We start from the raw sequence: 19,670 nt of genomic DNA on the forward strand, positions 1-19,670 counted from the left end.
ACCAGTTGTCATTGCTGTGAGAGGCTGCATTTGGCTTTAGTGAATTTTTCTGAAGACTCTTTCAGTACGTTTGCCCATTTCATGATGGGTGATTTAGGAGTGCACCTGCCCACACTACAGTGAGTGTTCAGCAGTTTTTGACCAAAAACCACATGACCCTCGTGCTCCACCCCCCATTCACCCAATATCACACCAAGTGATTTTTCTGTTTGTTTCCCTGGATGAAAAAATTCTTCAAAGGGAAATGTTTTGCCAGTGTGGAAGAGGTGAAACAAAAAACAGCAGAAACACTAAAAGGGATCAAAATCGATGAGTTCAAAAACTGTTTTGAGCAGTGGAAAAAAATGTCTCAGTAGGTGTACTGCATCAAATGAAGATTACTCTGAAGATGACTGACATTTGAACATGTAATGATAAATAGACAGTTTTTTTGTAAATATTCGTTTTGGGAGGATACACACACACACACACACTCACCCCATTTGCTGAAAAGCAGTATGGCATGACCATCAGTATGTAGTATTTTGAGTTTGATGTTAGACTGCCTGGTCTTGAAACCTGTTTCACCAGTAATTAATTGTGTGACATTAGGCAAGTTATGTACTTGGTTTCCTCATCTGAGAAACGGGGATGAGAATAGTAATTCCTGGCCCATCGGGTTATGAAGGGTTAATGAGTTAACACGTAGAACATTTTTAGCAAAGCTCTTGGCACTTAATAAACACTTAATACGTTGTAATTGGCATTAGTATTATTATTAACAATATATTTTCATATATATTTGCTTCCATATTTTAAGCAGTACAATATCCCATCTTCTTCCCCAGTGTTTCTCTCTAAATTTGTTACTGGGTCATTTTAGGCAATCCCTGCGTGCCCATGGAGATGCTGTGGCAGGCAAAGGCTTTGCTCTGGCTACACAGAGGGCAGGCTGCACTGCTGTCTGCCGGGGCGCTCACCCCACTATTCACACTCTAACATCGTACTGCAGGTGTGTCTCTTGTTCATGACAAAGGCTTCTGTGGGGATCAGAAAATCCTAGACAGGTTAACATTACCTTTATACTAAGCAGTCTGCCATAGTCAGATTTAAAAAAAATTTACCAAACTCTTAAACAAAAATATCCTATCGGGGAAAGCTGTGTGTTTTTTTACAAGGGTAAATTATTCCTGGCATTTATATATGGTCACAAACACACAATTAATTTATTGATCTATTCAAAGGACACGTTAATATAAAAGGTTCATGTGAACTAAAGAAAATGGAGTTATCATGGAGGGGTGGTTTGAGAAAGAAAACAGGGGAAAGGTTAAATGGGCACTTCTCTGAAGTGAGAATAATGAAAAGATATCCACAAAATCAGTTCTTGGACCAGCCTTATTGATATACCACCATGGTTAAGAGCACTGGACTTTGTAGTTGAATGCTCAACTCTGCCACCACCAACCCTGTGAGCATGGGGAAAATGATCTGACTTCTCTGTGCCTTAGTTTCCTGCCAGAGTTGCTCTGAGGATTAAATAAAAGAAAGTTAGTCAAATGTTTAACACACTGTCTACTCCATAATACACACAAAAGGTAAAATATCTTCTTCAATCAAGATCATTATCTTTGTCATGATCAATCAGCATTTAAAAAGAAAAAGACTACACAGGGAAATTTCCAACTTTGCAGGTGATAACAAAGAGCTAAGTTAATAGGACTAGACCACAGGAAGTGTGAAGAGAGGGGGAAGGTAAGTTTTGATTCAGGCAGGTACAGAATAAAACATTTGAAGGGGAAAGGCTAAGGGGAAAGGCTAATGTGTTCTCTAGGTATAAATACTAGGAGAGATCCAGAAAATGGGAGAAACCAATGGAGAGAGCTCACAGAGACTAGAGCACTAGGCAGCTGCTAAAACCCGGTCCCTCGGGTCAATTTTTGGCACCAGAATGCTGGATTCAGCGAATCTCCTCCGGCAGGCAAGTCTTAGGCTTTGTTTGGAAGTGACCCTTCCCATTTCCCACTGCCTCTCATCCTTTTATAAATTTCTGTTTGGCTCCTTCTCTGATTTCCCTTATGGCTGTGGCTCTAGAGTAGACAATTATTAGAACAGAAATGTTGCCAATGTGCCTCCCAAAAAGGTTATTGTCCCCTAACACTCCAATTAATTCAGGAGAGTGAGATGGAGCCACTGGAGCCACCAGTGAGTGGCCAGGAGCTGAGCTGGAGTTAATTGAGTGGAAGGAGAAAGCAAATTAGGTTGATTAAAAGCTGAATTTCCTGTGGGCATCTTGTGTTCTTTCATTTATTTGGTTCAGGCCCTAGTTTCTGCCCTGAACAAATTCTTCCAGGTTTCTTTTCCAAATGGAGTTAAGTCACCAAATTAATTCCCTAGTGCAAGTGTTGTTTGTCTGTTTGTTTTTGTTTTTTGTGTTTTTTAGAGTCTTGTCTCTGTATTAGCAAACTGGCCCATGCCCTCCTGTTATGAGATAAGCCAGAGATAAACATCTGGGCCTAGGGGTGGTTTCAGGCCAGAGTGTTTACTTTGGAGGTGGTGAGAACGCTGGAACAGACTGGGAGGAGGGACAGGGACCTTTCAAGGAGAGTGGAGAGGGCAGAGCTAACTCTCTGTCAGTGAGTAAAGCAGCTGCCTGGTTCATGTAACAAAAGTGCAGGAGGTGAGGCTGGAGAGCTAGGTTTGTTCATTAGCAGTAGGTAAGCTTCAGGTTTGAAAACAAAGTTTTTTCTTTAAGAAAAAAAAAAAAAAAAGAACCTCTGCTTTATGCCAGACTTGTACCCCAGGAAGAAGGTAGAGAGGAGAAACCCACTGAAAGAATATTCCTTGAGGAAATAGAAAAGAGAATAATTTAAATTCCAACAAACACTAGAAATACACAAATCAACCAGCAAAAAATACACAAATCAGACTATTACAAAGCTCTGGGCATCAGTGCGTGGGTGGAATGGGCAGAGCAAGTCAGAGTAAAGAGCATTTAAATACAGGGAGGGCAGCCTTAGGAATCAGGCTTTTCTGCTGAGTAGCTCCTTGAAATTCACGTTCTTCATAACAGATTTGGGTCCTACAGCCTAACTGTGTCAGGTGGTGAGTGTGGGAGACGGTAGGGAAGGGGAGAACAAAGAATATAGGAACACTGGATATAGACTGCTGGACATAGATCACATTTGGTTTAGATTCAAATTCCCAAGATACCAGACCTCTGAGCCTCTCTGCCTTAACTTAGGCACCTCAGCTTTGCTCCTCCTCACCAGGACCCGTGGCACTTTCCACAGATCCTCGCCTTGGCATCCCTCTAGGATCTTCCTGCAGCAAACAGACCCTTCATAGACCCTTCATAGACTATACAAAAACCAAAATTGAAAGGAGAGTCGGCTCTTTCTTTCATGCTTGCTGTCTTAGCTTTATTTTAATTCCTTTTAGTTTGTAGGCAAGGAAATGAACTAAAAATTTTGTTTGACCTATTTTCAATATATTATCTGATAAAAGGTTTATAACCAGCATATATTAAGAACTCTCACAAATCTGTAACAATCTTGTTTTTAAAAAATGGGCAGAAGACTTAAAAAACACTTTTAAAAAGAAAGTAGACACAAATGGCCAATAGCATATGAAAATGTGCTATCATTAGTCATCCTCAAACCATGAGCTATCACTTCACACCCACTAGGATGACTAAATGTAGATAGACTCATAATACCAAATGACGGTGAGGATGTAGAGCAACCGGAACTTTCATATTGGGTTGGCCAAAAAGTTTGTTTCTTTTTTTTTTTGTAAGGTGGCTCTGGTAGTGCTTAATTGTCTTTAACTTCATTTGAAATAATTTTGTTAGATTGTTTTGTGACAGCTGTCATATCAGCGTGCATTTTAAAAAATCAAAATTGGTGAATTTTTCTGTAGCCATTTTAATATTGAAGATGGAAGAAAATACGCATTTTCAGCGTATTATGCTTTATTATTTCAAGAAAGGTAAAAATGCAACTGAAATGCAAAAAAAGATTTGTGCAGTGTATGGAGAAGGTGCTGTGACTGATCAAACTTGTCAAAGGTGGTTTGCGAAGTTTCACGCTGGTGATTTCTTGCTGGACTATGCTCCACAGTCAGGTAGACCAGTTGAAATTGATAGCAATCAAATTGGGACATTGATTGAGAGCAATCAACATTATACCACATGGGAGATAGCCGACATACTCAAAATATGCAAATCAATAAAGTTATTGGTGAAAATGAAAAATGTGTCTTTTATTTTACAGAAAAAACTAAATGAACTTTTTGGTCAACCCAATGCATGCCTAGTGGGAATGTAAAGTTCCTATTGGAAATATTCAATGTACACCTACCCTATGACTCTACAATTGCACTCCTAGGAAGAGAAATGAAAATCTATGTCCACAGAAGGCCTTGTATAAGAACTTTCACATTAGCCTTATTTATAATAGCCAAACACTGGAAACAACCCAAAAATTCATCAGCCAGAGATTCAATAAACGAATTGTGGCATATCTATACAACGGATAGCAGTCACAAAGAATGAACTACTGATAACACACAACAGGGATGGATCTTAAATTCAGTGTGTTGAACACAAAGAGCCAGACCTAAAAGAGTACATACTGTGATTTCACTTAAAATCCCATAGGCTGAACTACATCTGTGATGACAGAAATCAGAAAGCAATACCCGAGTTGGGGGAGAGGGGCAGGAAAGGGGCACAAGTGAACTTCCTAGGGAGATGGAAAGGTTCATATTTTGTTTTTGGTGATGGCTACATGGGTGTATAAAATTGCCAAACTCAGAACTAATGCAGGGTGGGGAAAAAGTAGGTTTTCAGTTGTAAGTATGTGAAACAGGTTATTCTTGTATGAACATTTATTAATTATTGTATTATTTTCCATATGAACAACTGTAAGCCTATTTTTGCCCTACTCTGTACGTGTTTCTTATTACATATGTTCTACTTTAATTTTTTTAAGTATAAGAAGGAAAACATATTTATAAGCCCAGTCTATGTAGGTCTAGTCATCCTATAAATTATCTAATAAATTATAAATCATTTATCTCTCTTCTCACATTAACTCCTTCTTTAGTTAGAGAACAAAGTACTTTTCAAAGATGGATACAACAAAAACCTGTTTTGCCTGCCCACCTGACCCCCACGGCGTCCCACAATAAGTAGCTACTGGGTTTTCCTGCCAAGCCCAGCAGATCCCTCTGCTGACCTAAAAAGATGTAGGGACCCGAGGTGGGAGCCAGGACAGTGAAGGTGGCATTTCTACGGTTCCCCCTTCTCTGCAGCAACAACAGTAGCTACTACACTTTCAGTGAAGGAAGGTCTTACTATTAGACAAAGAAATGAAATCCTGTGTCCCAGACAGCAGCCCCTCATTTCTTACTGATCGCCTTTCCCCTCACAGTCTGTGTCGCCCCAGCACAGCAGACAGAGTGCCACCTCCCAGCTGCCCCCAGCTGCTCTCTTCCTTGCCTTTGTTCCTGGAGCAGCAGCTTGTGGTAACTGGGAAGGTGACGCCACATGTCAGCTGCCGCGAAGCCCAACACTGAAAATCACAAAGCTGGGGCCCTGGGATACGTGCTCAGGCTGCCTGGGCCATAATGCGGCTGTTTGATCTGGGGTGAGGCTTTCATTTTCTCTCCTCACAAAAGGGGGTGAGGTCCCTGGGCCATTTGTGCCTTCACAGGGCTGTTGTGGGGGCAGCATGAGATAGCAGACCTGAAGGCCACATCAGAAAAATTTTTGATTCATTCATCAGGTGGAATTATTACCCAGTTCAGTACTTCTGAGTTCCTATTCAGAAGTGAACAATCACAGCGTTTGTAAAGAAAGTGTAGGATTCAGAGTCTCTGGGCAGTCACATATTTGAGAGTAGATGAGGGGATGCCACATGGGCAAAGGTGTAAAGCAATAACAAATTAGCAGATTCATATCAAGACAAAGTTTCCATTTATTATGTGCTTCTGTCTTTATTAGAATCATTAGTGCCTTTCAATAGAGTATAATCTGCTTGGATTTATATAGCTATACTGAGACTGGCAAGAAATGGAGTCCAGGGCTCAACTGCCTGTCACCACTCAGCCAAAAAGCAGAGAGAGAGACTGGATTATAATTGCACTTTTATTAATATCAGAGGCAAGCAATCTGAGAAGGTGGTGGGTAAAAACCCTAACACCCACCTCTCCTTGAGCCTTCGGAACCAAGTTTATACATGGGGAAATGTGGGAATTTGGGAAGGGAAATTCCTCAGGGGAGCGCAGAGGTGCTGTTCTCTTGGGAGGGGCTGAAAGGGGAGTTGGCAGCTTCTTCCCAAGCTGGCTCCTTTGTCCCCTGATTGCATTAGCATTCCTCTTCCTTTCTTCCCCTGACACCTGTGGGTTATGGCCAGGGGTTAGGGAGGAGAGGTATAAACCATTTACTCTTGAGTGTCCAGTGTCTGAGTGTGGAGTGGCCTCGATTAGGGAAGTAAGGTCTGTGGTTTACCAGCTGGCTATAAATTGCTCAAACACTTTGTTATGTTTAATTTTCTTGTCTCAGTTTCCCCTTTCCACTTGCCCAGGAATTTTCCTAGCTTCTTACTCTCCTGTCTCAATACTACACATTTACCCCTTGTTAAGTGACCATCTCCAGGTATCAGCCTTTGTAATAGAGAAAGAGAACCTGTACGATAGAACATGGGAACCAGACTAAGCCCCAGGGTTGGATGTACATCAGCTCTCACAGATTGTGTAACCTCAGGCCATTTACTAGGCTTCTCCAGCCTTCATTTTCTGTTTCTTGAAAAGAGTTAAACTCAACACTTAAGTTCTGATCACCTCTAGAGTAGCAGTTGCAGTGTAGTGGACAAAGTCTTTGTAGTCAGTAGAAGACCTGAGCTGTGGCCTCAGGTCTACCCCTTGCAAGCAGGGTTAACTCTGGGCAAAGCATTACATCTGTCTGAGTGAACAGCAGCTGCTTCTTCTGCAAGCTGGGCCTGGAGATGTCCATGCTGCCTGCCTTTCTAGGGCATTTTGAGGGTCAAACTGAATGGAGTGTGCAAAAACTTTATAAACCATAATTCATCATATAAACATTTCCTGCTATCCTGTTGCTGTTGCTATAGACATTGAAACACACAAAACACTTTCAAAGGCATGCATACCTGAGTGCGTGGCAATGTTGTTTAAATGTAGTCTAAGAGTTAAAGAGATGCAAAGCAGAGACTGATCTGAAAGTCAGGCAGGTTAGGAAGGCTTGGAATCCGTGAGCTTAGCAGTCTCTCATGGACCAGTGAGCCTGGAATGATGGTTGTTCCCTCACAGGTGACAGCAGAGCTAGATGCCTGGAATGAGGACTTGCTTCGGCAGATGAACGACTTCAACACGGAGGATCTGACCCTAGCAGAGCAGCGGCTGCAGCGCCACACAGAACGGAAGCTAGCCATGAACAACATGACCTTTGAAGTCATCCAGCAGGGTCAGGATTTGCACCAGTACATCATGGAAGTCCAGGCTTCAGGTAGGCAACCTGTCCTGTCCTCGTTCTCCTGGCAGGAGGTAATGAAAACAAGAACACCAGCTTGACAGATTTTTACCCTCATTTTAAAGAAAAAGTAACTGAAGCGTGAGAGCTGAAATAGCTTGTATGAAACTAGCCAATTAGGCTGTGGTAAAGATGGAAATAAGGCTGGGGTCTCCTGGCACTGTGGAGAAAATGGGGAAAAACTACTGGTAGAAATTAGCACAGATTCCAAAAAAAAAAGAGAAAGAACAACTATGGCCTGGAGAACAAACCAGGTTGACTCTAAAAGCAGTTGGCCATCCTTGTGAATTGTATTCAAATGTGTAGACATCCCCTCCCCCCACACTTAGACTCCCCTGCCCTGGCCTCCACCCCCAGGGCTGGTTCCTTGTCTCCACTTCATGGCTCTCAGAGCCCTGTTTTTTATCACTTGTCTGTGCATGAATGTTAAGAAGTGTTGATAAAAACTTATGGTGAGGTCATATAGTTTTATAACTTCTCAAAAAAACATGGTCGCTTTACCTAGATTTTCCTTTTTTTCCTGCTCAGGGTTTATTTACTAATTATCCTACAAATACAGGAAACCTTAGCTCTGGCCAGGTGGTTCAGTTGGTTAGCACATTATCCCATACACCAAAAGTCTGCAGGTTCGATTCCTGATCAGGGTACATACCTGAGGGGGCAATTGATTGATATTTCTCACATCGATGTTTCTTCTCTCTCTCTCTTCTCTCTCTCTCTCTCTACCCCCTGTGCCTTTGTCCCCACTCTCTCTCCCCCTCCTCCTCTCACTCTCTCTCATTCTACCCTCCCTCACTCCATCTCCTTCCCTCTCCCTTCCTCTCTTTCTAAAAAAATCAATAAACATATCCTTTGGTGAGGATTTTTTTTTAAATGAAACCTTTGTTACCGGAACTGGAGGGTGTCATCACAGTCCCTAATCCACCTAGCCCAGAAAAAAGAAACCACTCATATGAGCACATCCCAGACCTGTACACCCAACCCCACCCACTGCCCCCTCCCCTTCATGTGCCTCGCCCTTGTTGGCTCAGGTTCCTCACCAGCCATCGACTCTTTAAAGCACTGCTGGTCCATATGCCCGTTGACATGAAGGATATTTAGAATCATGAGATTGATGGGCGAACCTTAGCAATCAAACCTAACTTTAGTACTGTGCTTCTTTTAATGTATTTGTAGGATGAATAGTGAATAAATCCTGAGCATTCAAAGGAACTTCACTTCTAACCAGAGGAGAGACAACCTAGGAAATTCTATTCATAATCTTACCTTGGATTTTCATTTGTGTTATGAACAGTTCTGTTCTCCAAACAGCCCCAGGAAGGGCCATTCACCTTGTAGTCTATCTGGTGACTGTTTTATAACAATGCCCAGGTCCCACTCTGAGATACTCTGATTTAACAACCTCTGAATGGGCCTTCAACATCAGCAAAACCTCTCAGGTGACTGCACTGTGAAGCTAGGACCGAAACCACTGCTATTCATCGCAATGGTTAAATCACAACAGCTGATATCTATGAAACTAATATCCTGGGACACTGATTCCCAAATGTGGTTCCCAGGTCAGCAGCACCAAGATCACTGGAGGGCTTGTTAGAAATGCAAGTTTAAGGACCCATCCCTAGAACCTATCACATCAGAATCTCTTGGGGTCAGGCCCAACAATCTGTGTTTCAAAGCCCTCCAGATAATTCTGATGTACCACTGCTGATCTAGGACCTTGTTTCTGAAAGTGTGGGCCCTAGACCAGCACTATCGGCATCACTGAGTGCTAATTAGAAATGCAGAATTCTGGGCCTTATCCCATACTTAGGAGTCTGAATCTGCATGTTAACAAAATCCCCATGAAGATCATATGGACATTAAAATTTGAGAAGCAGAATTCTGCCTCTTGAAGGCCTTATGAGAGAATTGGGGGGAGCTGTGATTCCTTCTCTGTGACTGAGAACCTTCTCTGGACTCAGGGTTTCGCCCTCTGGCTTACCCTTCTGATGCTCATGATAGTGGGCTATCCAGCTAAGTCTAAGAAGCATGAGAGAATGCAGACACAGTACCTAGGAGAGAGGCTGGGGCAGAAAAGCCCTAAAGGGATGTTCACCCTTCATCCCTCAGTATTGATGTGTCTGGCAAGAGGGGAGCTTGTCTGCCTGAGTAACCACGACACTTAGGACCAGGGTTCTGGCATGACCTGGGGGAAGCTCACCTCTGTTCCAAGAGCCAGGTATCCATAGTAACAGGAAGACTGGTGGGAGCTTGCATTCCCTGAAGACTGCTTAAGACTGGGTGTTAGTTGTACTTGGCAGCCACCTTAAGCATGAGGGCTGAGTGGGTGGAAACACCCCAGGCAGATGGGCTTCCCACCCCCACAGTATCCTGTTCTAGAAATGAGCTTTGTCAAAAGAGGCTGGATTGGCCTCTTCAGCCCTCTCTGCTGGGACTGGTTGTTCCCCTGCTCCTACCACATTTAGCTGCTCAGTCTAGCATAGCTCTTGCAGCTTCAAAGGGAATGAATCCAGGGGTTTCAGGGATGCTCACTCTGCTGCTCTGTGCCTGGTTCTGCAGTGGAGGCATCTATCTCACCTCTGGCTTGGAAGAGGGGAGGACAGAATCATGTCAGCTGGGGAATGGAGGTGGAGGTTGGGGTGGACCCAGCTGGAACTTGCACCCACATGGCCAAATACAGGATTTCAGAGACACAGAACTGAGGCAATAAATGACTTGATCACTTATGATGTACATCTAATGAATAATATTTGAACTAAAGGTAAAATAAACGGTTGTGTTAGAAAAGGACAATAAGCAAAATTAAGAATTTGGTTGGTATTTAGCTCTTCGTGCTAAATTAATTAAAGGCTTATATTTTGATTTTTGTAGGAGTAAATGGAAGTAGAAAATTTCCATACACTTATTTTCAGGTATGAATTTTGTAACATTGAGTCAGGTTCTACTAAATCCCTCTGAGTGCTAACAACTCTAACCAAAGCAAAAAGCCTTTACTTAAATCAACATCAGCCTTAGGAATAGAAGGCAGAACAGGAACAATTTCTTTACTTGTTCATTGTTTTTTTCTCACTGTAACATTATCTATTTGAACCTCAAGTTGGGAAGTGCTTGCCCGTAAGAGTCAGGTTGGAGAAAACATGCTTACTGAATTCAAGGTCCAATTCTCCTATCAAAAGTTGGAAGTGCCTTTCTCTGCAGACCTTACTTTCTTCTGTCTAGTGTGGCGGGTGGACCTTGATTCCTAAAGTCCCCTCCAGTTCTTACTTTCCACGATTCAGCCTCACTACCTTCCTTGATTATGCCACAGGTCTTCTCTTTAATGTAATCTGACTGTGAGACTGTTATACTTGACCTTAGGAATGAGACAAGAGACATATATCCTATGGATATATTCCTTTTGTGGTTTAATCAAAGCTTCACTTTCTCTCTTCTTGCAAGGCTTTGAAGTGAAAAAGATCTTTGGAGTCTGTGGCAATGATGCTTCAAGTATATTCTGGGAAGACTCTGGCCACAGTATTTGAAAATAAATAAATTTTTAAAATAAATTAAGTTTTGAGGGATCACTCTTCTTCCTGAGCATAGAAGTTAAGGGTACAGCTAGGAGAGGAAGATTGCTTGACTTGGCATCCCACCACATCTCTTAACTACCTGGATGTCTGAGGCTCTCTGAGCCTCGCCTTCCTCTGGAAAATGGCTATCATGAAGAAAACGACCGAGGAGAGTTATTGTGAGGATGCCGTGGGAGAATACACGAGCGTGGTAAGGGCTCACTAAAGCTTGATAGTGGTTATGTATTACACTAGTATTCTAGCACATAGGGCATTTTGTTGGGATTACTTGTATTCCAGTAGCATTGACAGGACTCTCTCTTCCTTCTCTTTATATTCCCAGCATCTAGCAGACTGGTATGTCCTGCACATAGCAAGTGCTCAATAATAACATCTGCTGAGTCATCAAGACTAAACATGAGTGTGGGTGAAACAAATGTAGATAAAAATAATGGGCCCTAAATAATTTTACTTATTTCATAAAAGAAAGGAAAGACCTGTGTTCTTCCAAAATGGAAGCTACTCTGGGGTCGATGGAAATGGGAATCTGGTTGGAGCTGAGGGGAGAGCAGAAGAGGACCTGGTATAAAACAAGGGTTCTCAAGACCTTGCTGTATATTTAGAAATACATGGAGAACTTCCTAAAATACCAAGTTCGGGCTCCCCCTCCTCAGGGATTCTTACTTAATTGGTCTGGAGTGGGTCCAGAGTCTTTTAAACTTCCCAGGTGATTTTAATGTAGGGCCAACATTGAGACTACTGATCTAAAAACCTGATTAAAGGACTTTGTAATTTCTGAACTTGTGTTGTACTGAGGCAGTGACGCAGAAAGAGGAGTGGAGAGAGTAGGAGAAAGGAGGAACAAAGATGTTTTCTATCTGAGGCAGATCTATATTCAAAGAACACAGTCAAGAAACACATTACAAGTATGGGCAGTATAGCCGGGAGTACCTCTTACCCTAGACCCTAGTCACCTCTCCTTGAGGAAGTTAAAGTGCTTCCCACAACCTGACAGCAAAGGAAAGCAAAGTAAGATTTTATTAGCTGTGGCCTTGAGCCCCAAATAATACAATGCTGAACATTCTAGTAACTGAGTGTAGCAAAAGAAATATCTCTGTCCCCTGGACTGTTGGCAGTTGTACCATCTTATCCAGTGATTCCCAGTCTTGTCTTCATGTTAGTATCACCCTGGAAGCTTTAAGACTTACTGATGTCTGGGACCCACCCCCAGAGATTCTGGTGTTCTTGGTCTGGGTTGTGGCTAGAACACGGTGATTTTTTAAAGTTCTTCAGATGAATGTAATGTGAGCCAAGGTTGAGAACACTGGTCTAATAGCATCCAAACCACCATAGTTGCTAATGACACACATTGAGCAAATTATTCGATTCACCAAAAAGTTCGTGTGGTTTCTTCCATAAAATGGCTCTTGTAGCTCTTAGCTCTCTTTAACTTAATTCAAAACGGTTTTGTTAGATTGTTTTGTGACCGCTGTCATATCAGTGTGCACTTAAAAAAACTTATCAAAATTGGTGAATTTTTGTGTAGCCATTTTAATATTGAAGATGGAAGAAAATAAGCAAGATTTTCAGCATAATATGCTTTATTATCTCAAGAAAGGTAAAAATGCAAATGAAATGCAAAAAAAATTTTGTACAGTGAATGGAAAAAGTGCTTTGACTCTTTGAACATTTCAAAAGTGTTTGCAGTTTTGTGCTGGACATTTCTCACTGAACAATGCTCCACTGTTGGTAGACCAGTTGAAGTTGATAGCGATCAAACTGAGACATTAATTGAGAGCAATCAACATTGTATCACATGAGAGATAGCTGACATAATCAAAAATATCCAAATCAATAAAGTTATTGGTGAAAATGAAAAATGTATCTTTTATTTTATGGAAAAAACTAAACGGACTCTTTGGTCACCCCAATATATGAACACCTGACAATAAGATTTTATATTTACATTTTATACAAGGCATTCAACAGTCCCATCAGTCAATAATTAATAATAAATATGTTATTTCCCCAAGGAAAAGAGAAAATGGGGAAATGGGTATTTTTTTAGCCAACCAAATGCCAGGTACTATATATACTTTATCTCTTAGTCTTCAGGACACCCCCAAAAGTCTTTCCTGGGATTCCCATTTTACCCAGGCTCAGAGAGGATGCGGAGCCCAGAGACTCTCCATTAGCAGACCATGGACTCAAAGTTACATCTGTCCTTCCCTAAAGTTCTCAGGTACTTTCCACCACAGCACATGACCTGAGCTCTTCCCTAAAGTGGCCCATGTGTTCACCATACAGGTATTTATTGGGTCTTAAGAGTCAAGCACTGTGCTAGATCCTCAAGATGCAGAAAGGCACAAGACAGACACAGACCCAGTGTCCATGTGCATGCATTCCTGTGAGAACACACACAGGTTATAAGAAACCAACCTCAATGGAAGTGTCCTGATGGAGGACTGATACAGGACATTGTAGGAGCACAACGGAAAGGAACTTCCATACAACATTTTATAAGGAGACTGACAAACTATCTTATTATAAATACATTTCACTACTTGATGCAAAGAACAAATATCCTTCTTTTAAAGTATGTTTATTGATTTGTGAGAGAGAAACATGGATGTGAGAAACATCGATTGGTCGCCTCCCATATACATCCTGACCTGGGATTGAACCCGCAACCTAGACATGTGCCCTGAATGGGAAGTGAACCTCAGACCTTTTGGTGTAGGAGATGATGCTCCAACCAACTGAGCCATCACAGCCAGGGCTAAACATTCTTGTTGCATTTCTGAGAGCCCTGAGGATAATAGTTAAGGCTATGACTAGATCAAGAGGAGTAATGTCAACATAAGAAAATTTTAGTTGCTGTTGATTGATGCATGTGTACCAATTGATGGGTTTTAACTGGGACTCATGTCAATGTGTTGGGGGCAGTGGGAGAGAGGGGTGAGTTTCTATTCTTCTAGGTGCAGCTGGAGTAAGTCTTCATGTTTTTCCCATTCTCCATCCACAATATGATATGCTATTGAAGGGTGCAGAGGTGGTATAGGCATCATCTTCACCCATTCTGTTTTCTGTCTTTATCTCTCATAAAATAATCTCAAGCAAGGTAGATGAAAATGTAGGGCTTGCCTCAGGGCAGGCTTCAAGCCTTTTCTGGATGATGTCCTAAGAAGGTGGATGGCTTCTTTGATGAGTTACTAGGCTTAGAGAGCCCATTTACATGCAGTGTCGCAGGGGTGAGCCATGAGCTTTCTATAGGAAGACAGTTTGCCCAAGCCCAGCATACTAAACACCAGAGATACATGCAGAATGAAAATGAGCTGGAAAAACATCTGCATTGTGACTGGAAGGAGGAAAGAATATCTACTTCTGCAGATGGATTTTTTTTTTTAATACTTACCCAAGGATATGTTTATGGATTTGAGAGAGAGAGGAAGGAGAAAGAGAGACAAAAAGAAAGAAACATCAATCTGTTGCCTCCATTATGTTCTCTGACTGGGGATCGATCTTACAGCCTAGGTATATGGTGTGATTGGGGCCCAAACCCACAATCTTTTGGCGCACAGATGATGCTCCAACCAACTGCGCTACCCAACCAGGGCTGCCGATGGATTTTAATTAGATTTTAGAAAGTAAAAGTAAACATGAGGGTCAAGGGTCATCCCACTTTGCTGAGCACTGCAGAGGTTGACATTTTTGTATTCCTTCCTATTTTTTATTTCAGTCAAGGAGATGTTCTACCTCATCCTCTCAGTAATCGAAAATAGTAAGTGGAGGGAGTTGACTGCCAAAAGAACAAGCCGTTCTTTTCCGTCTCCCACAGATATTTCAGGAGATAGGACTTGGAATTATAAACTGACAGAAAAAATAAACATGAAAAGATACTGAAATTATTACCATGTAACACCAGAAAAACTTTTTCCTACTCTCCCATTTGTCCTTATGTAAAACACTATTTTTGCCTCTATAGAAATGAATTTGCTTTAGCATGTACAGACATCCTGACTGTCTTCTGCAGGTGTATTGGTGGTGGCAGTGATAAATTTCTGGGTGCAAGTAAGAGCAATGGTGAAGTCTCCCAAAGAGGATTTTTCTTCAGGTGGTCATGCATTGAGATTGGTGGGCCCCCCATCTGATCAGCTAACAACAGCATGCCTTGGGCAGAAATTCCTGAGACAGGGTTTCTTTTGGCTTTGTTTGTATTTTCCAATATGATCTAGACACTGGTTTGTGAATACTCTGGGTGTTGGCAAATATCCCATCAGAGACTGCTGGGTGCTGCCTTGTCTGGTGATGGGCTTTCAGAGAGCAGCTCTCCCTAAATCTAGTTGATAATAAGGAGCTGGCTGATCATTTGTTGAAAAGTAATTCCCAGGCAAAAGAGATGGCATGTTTGAGCATCCCCCAAATAGCCGGTTATGGCAATCTGTCCAATTTCACAGAGAAATACTACAGAGGTTGGGAGAGTACTGATAATGGCTATTTCTATATCCCAGCTTTCGTATGCATAGTGAACAAAATGTAGTCTTTACAGTACCACCTGGTTTTTAATTGTTTATTTTTCTAAATCAGGAATTGAGTTAATCTGTGAGAAAGACATAGATCTGGCAGCCCAGGTGCAAGAGCTGCTGGAGTTTCTCCACGAGAAGCAGCACGAATTGGAGCTCAACGCGGAGCAGACTCATAAGCGGCTCGAGCAGTGCCTCCAACTGCGGCACCTCCAGGCCGAGGTCAAACAGGTGAGCCTGGCTCTTCCTCCTTCAACTGGGCTTCCCACTTGGGCTGGGCCAGCCACACGTGTACATAGACCTTAGAAAATAGGTAAGTTAAGGAATGATTTTATTTGTTTCTGAAAGGTAGGCTGCCATCTGTTGGATCTAACAAATAGATCATTAATGGTACAATGGCTCAAACAACAAATATATAATCTCTCTTTCATAAAAATCTAAGGCCAACATTCCCAAATTATCCTCAGTTTTTTCTTTTCCTTTCTATCCTCAATCCTGGCATACAGTTCATTAACCCTTCAGAGCTAGGTTAATTTGGGGCACCTGTGTGTCTAGTATAGCATCTGACACATAGCTGATAATCAATAAGTGGTAACAGTTGCTATCATTCTTTTCAGTGTGTGTGTGTGGTTCTGATAAATTTTTCTTACCATTTTAAAGTCAACTTTAAAAAGGAAAAGCAGTTCTTATCTATATGAGACACTATACTAACCATTTTTCTAAGGACATACCCAGATCTCTAGGAATCTCTAGGGACATATGGTGACCAAAGGCACAATTTTAAAAATATATATTACAGCCCTGGTCAGGTGGATCAGTTGGTTGAAGCATCATCCTGTGCACCAGAAGGTTGTGGGTTCAATTCCCGATCAGGGCACATGCCTAGGTTGCGAGTTTGATCCTCAGGAGGCAATTGATCAATGTTTCCCTCACATTAGTGTTTCTCTCTCTGCCCACTCCCACCCCCCCAAATCAATGAACATATGCTCGGGTGAGGATTTTTTTTTTAACTACATTTTTTTTTTTTTTATGTGCAGTGACTGCTAGAGCTTTTAGATTTAAGTCTATTAATTTACCCCAGGGAACAAAGACATCATATTTGATTTAATTATTGCTTGGTCCCTTATAGTCATGGTATTCCTTGCTAATGCCTGTTTCAGTTATTACATTGTTATTTATTATAACTGGCAAAAATCTTCCCTGCTCTACTTCTCATTCAGTCATTGCTCTACCAAAGCCCAAACATGCTGGGCTAAAGGTTCATCACTGAGCCCCTGGCAAGACCAGATCAGGGCACTGCCACCCACGCTGTTTTCTGTTTCATTGCCCTGAAATTACATCTGAGTCTCTAGAGAGAAATATCACCCATGGGGACGTGGTGGAAATCCGGGCAGGCCCAGAGCAGTGATGAGTATACAGATCTGAAACTCTTGGCAGTAATGGTAGTACTTTCTTTTCATATGAGACGTACTTCCTCATTTGTGGTCTCATTTTAGAACAAACCGTGGGAGAAACAAATGAGGAAACTGAGGTACCATAGGATTAGTACTCAGAGGGCCTCTTGACTAACTGAAGCAGAAACTCCAGGATCCTACAATTTGCTCTTCAAGTCCCCATTCCAGCCCTGGGGTCTTGGGAGAAAGGGAAAGAAGCCCTCCAGCAGAACTCAAGGGGGGATTTTCTGGCCTCAACAGCATTACATCTGAATAGATGGGCAGGTGTGGTTCACACCCGGCAGCAGTGCCCGATCATCAGCCAGCCCCAGCAGGCCATGGGAGTGCTCCTCTGCTCTTCACACTCAGTTATTTCTGTCAGTGGGCAGTGGCGGGGCTAATCCTCTGAACAAAACAGATAACATGAAAAGTATCCCTGTTTGTCGGCAGCCGTCCGTCTCGAGAGACGATGGTGTAGCTTCTTAAGAGTCTATCTGCACCACCGAGAATGGCTGTGCAGTCCAACTCGGGAGTGACACGGTATCTGTCTCCTCCCGTGTTGAATCAACATCTTGCGATGACGCTGGAATGTCCTCTCCAGTGAAGCTGAAGCTACAGAGCCTGGGCAGGGTGATATGGAGGGTCTGCTGTTGCCCATGCAGCAGACCCCCCCTCTCTTCGCAGCTGAAGGGTCCAAGGGAAAGACGGAGTCAATACAGCTTGGGTTCAGGTGCGCCGCAGGAGTTGCCGGTGTTGACTACAACGTCAAACCGCCTTAGGGACTCCGGCTCCGGATTTTCTGTCGGGGTTTACTCCCTGTTTGACTTTGAAATAAATATACACTTCTGCTTTTGTTCCTGGTTTTTAATTTTATTTATTTTTGCTTCAGCATTAATAGTAGAGCCAACACTCTAATTATGTTTTTCTGACTGATATGAAAATGGAAATAAATGTTCATCCTCCAAGTACACATTCTGTATAGAATGGGGAGATGGGATGATGGTACATAGTTTGTCAGATGGGAAAGTAAAACATCTATGAATAATTCAGGCTTGACTAATATCTGTATATATTCTCATTCAGTATTTTATGAGTTGGGAAACAAAGAAAAAGAACTCTTCTGCAGGAGTGAGAAAATTCCTTCTCCCCACCACACAGTGGGATCGTAGTTCAGAATCGTCCTGGATCACTCAAGTCAGGCTTTAGGAAAACTATGAAGGCCTTTGCAAAGGACAGTGGCCCTTGGAGGCCACGAGGGACTGCTACTCAGTTAAGCCACCATGCCTCATTAGACAGACTTGTTTTCCTTGTCAATGTAAGCTCTTTCTTTAGAGAGTCATCTAATCCAGTTTCAGAGAAGGCATTTGTATTTGATGAAAGTTGGTGGAGCAGGAAATATTGACTTGGAAGCTGTTGACACTTGGAAAGCAGGAGTTAATTTAGATGTCAGTATTGATCAGCGTGGCTAAATTTAAACACTAGCCTAAGAGTTTCTCTTTTGAATATACTCTCAGAAACAGAAAAGAATAAAAGAAAAAGGACATTTAATTGAAATGCCACTAATGGAGACCAAAAGGTAGAGGACAACAATGTGTTATACCTGCAGCTCTGTTGTTAGAGCTCTCATAGAGCAAAGGCTTGGATTTGGCCATCATAACCTTAGTCTTGTTGCACCACAGTTATATGAAACTGAAGCTTTGAAGAGGGATGACACCACAGACATTAGACTGAAAACTATTTTCAGGTATTAAGGACAAAGGAGATTGATTAATGCAACTGATTTTTTTTTCCTGAGAGATTACCTAGGACTTTGTATCTAAGATAAATGGCCCAATTACGTCCAGAAAAATGTTAAATCTTGATCGGAAACCACTCTCGTGATTATAGTTCATGGTCCAGGACCACCCAGATGCCACCTTTCTTCTAGAAAAATAGTTCATATTATTCTTCAGACCCCACAGAATGCTCTGGTTGATTTGCAGGAAGATTGCTACTCTGGTAGGATGACCTCACATTTATTAGATAATTCAGAAAGATTTGAAAAACCTATTTAATGGGTATCAAACTAAATGAATTTCCATATGTATCCCTGTGGAGCAGTGCATTTAGCAAAAAATAGGCCAAAGTGGGTTTATAAGATTTGGGGGCTCTAAGCTATGGGGAAAGAAATCATACATATTTTTTTTACTAATGCTGTTGATTTGAATTAGCCCTGTGGGCCAAATACTGGCCAAAATTTGCATGTGATTAAGATGAACCTTCAAAACAAAGGAGGAGTTATTATCCTGTTCTCATATTCCTGTCAAGAATACTGTGTTCAGTTGGGTTCACTGTATATAAAACTTAGAAAAGAGCTGAATAGATCCAAAAGAGAGTCAACCAAAGGGACAAGTACTATCCATTTGTTTCCAAATGGAGATAATAAAGAAGACACATGGACACAATTTATAAAACCGTGATGGATGAACTCGCACAGTCCCAAAAATGTTGAATTTTTAAAACTAAATGACAGTGAAAACATGAGAGGCTCCCAGTTACCATCTGAGGGGCTGATGGGTTTTCTTGTGGCTGGAATTGCAGAAATGACTGTGCCTTGTAATGTTATCTGCAATAGCAAACCTTAGAGTTAATGGCT

At 41.9% G+C, this 19,670-nt stretch overlaps 1 protein-coding gene across 5 annotated transcripts in view; it reads left to right on the forward strand.

Moving 5' to 3' along the window:
• The window catches only part of KALRN (kalirin RhoGEF kinase), a 684,790-nt gene that overhangs the window by 404,838 nt on the left and 260,282 nt on the right, over nt 1–19,670 (forward strand). For all 5 annotated transcript variants that reach the window (XM_090277665.1, XM_090277675.1, XM_090277684.1 and 2 more), the window contains exons 14-15: nt 7,312–7,507; nt 15,667–15,833. In XM_090277665.1, coding sequence (XP_090133791.1) covers nt 7,312–7,507; nt 15,667–15,833 — 363 coding nt within the window. The remainder of the gene's footprint in view (nt 1–7,311; nt 7,508–15,666; nt 15,834–19,670) is intronic.

Source organism: Furipterus horrens, unplaced genomic scaffold (genome assembly GCF_987537825.1).
Source record: "Furipterus horrens unplaced genomic scaffold, mFurHor1.1.pri manual_scaffold_1, whole genome shotgun sequence".
In the NCBI taxonomy this organism is placed as follows: domain Eukaryota; kingdom Metazoa; phylum Chordata; class Mammalia; order Chiroptera; family Furipteridae; genus Furipterus; species Furipterus horrens.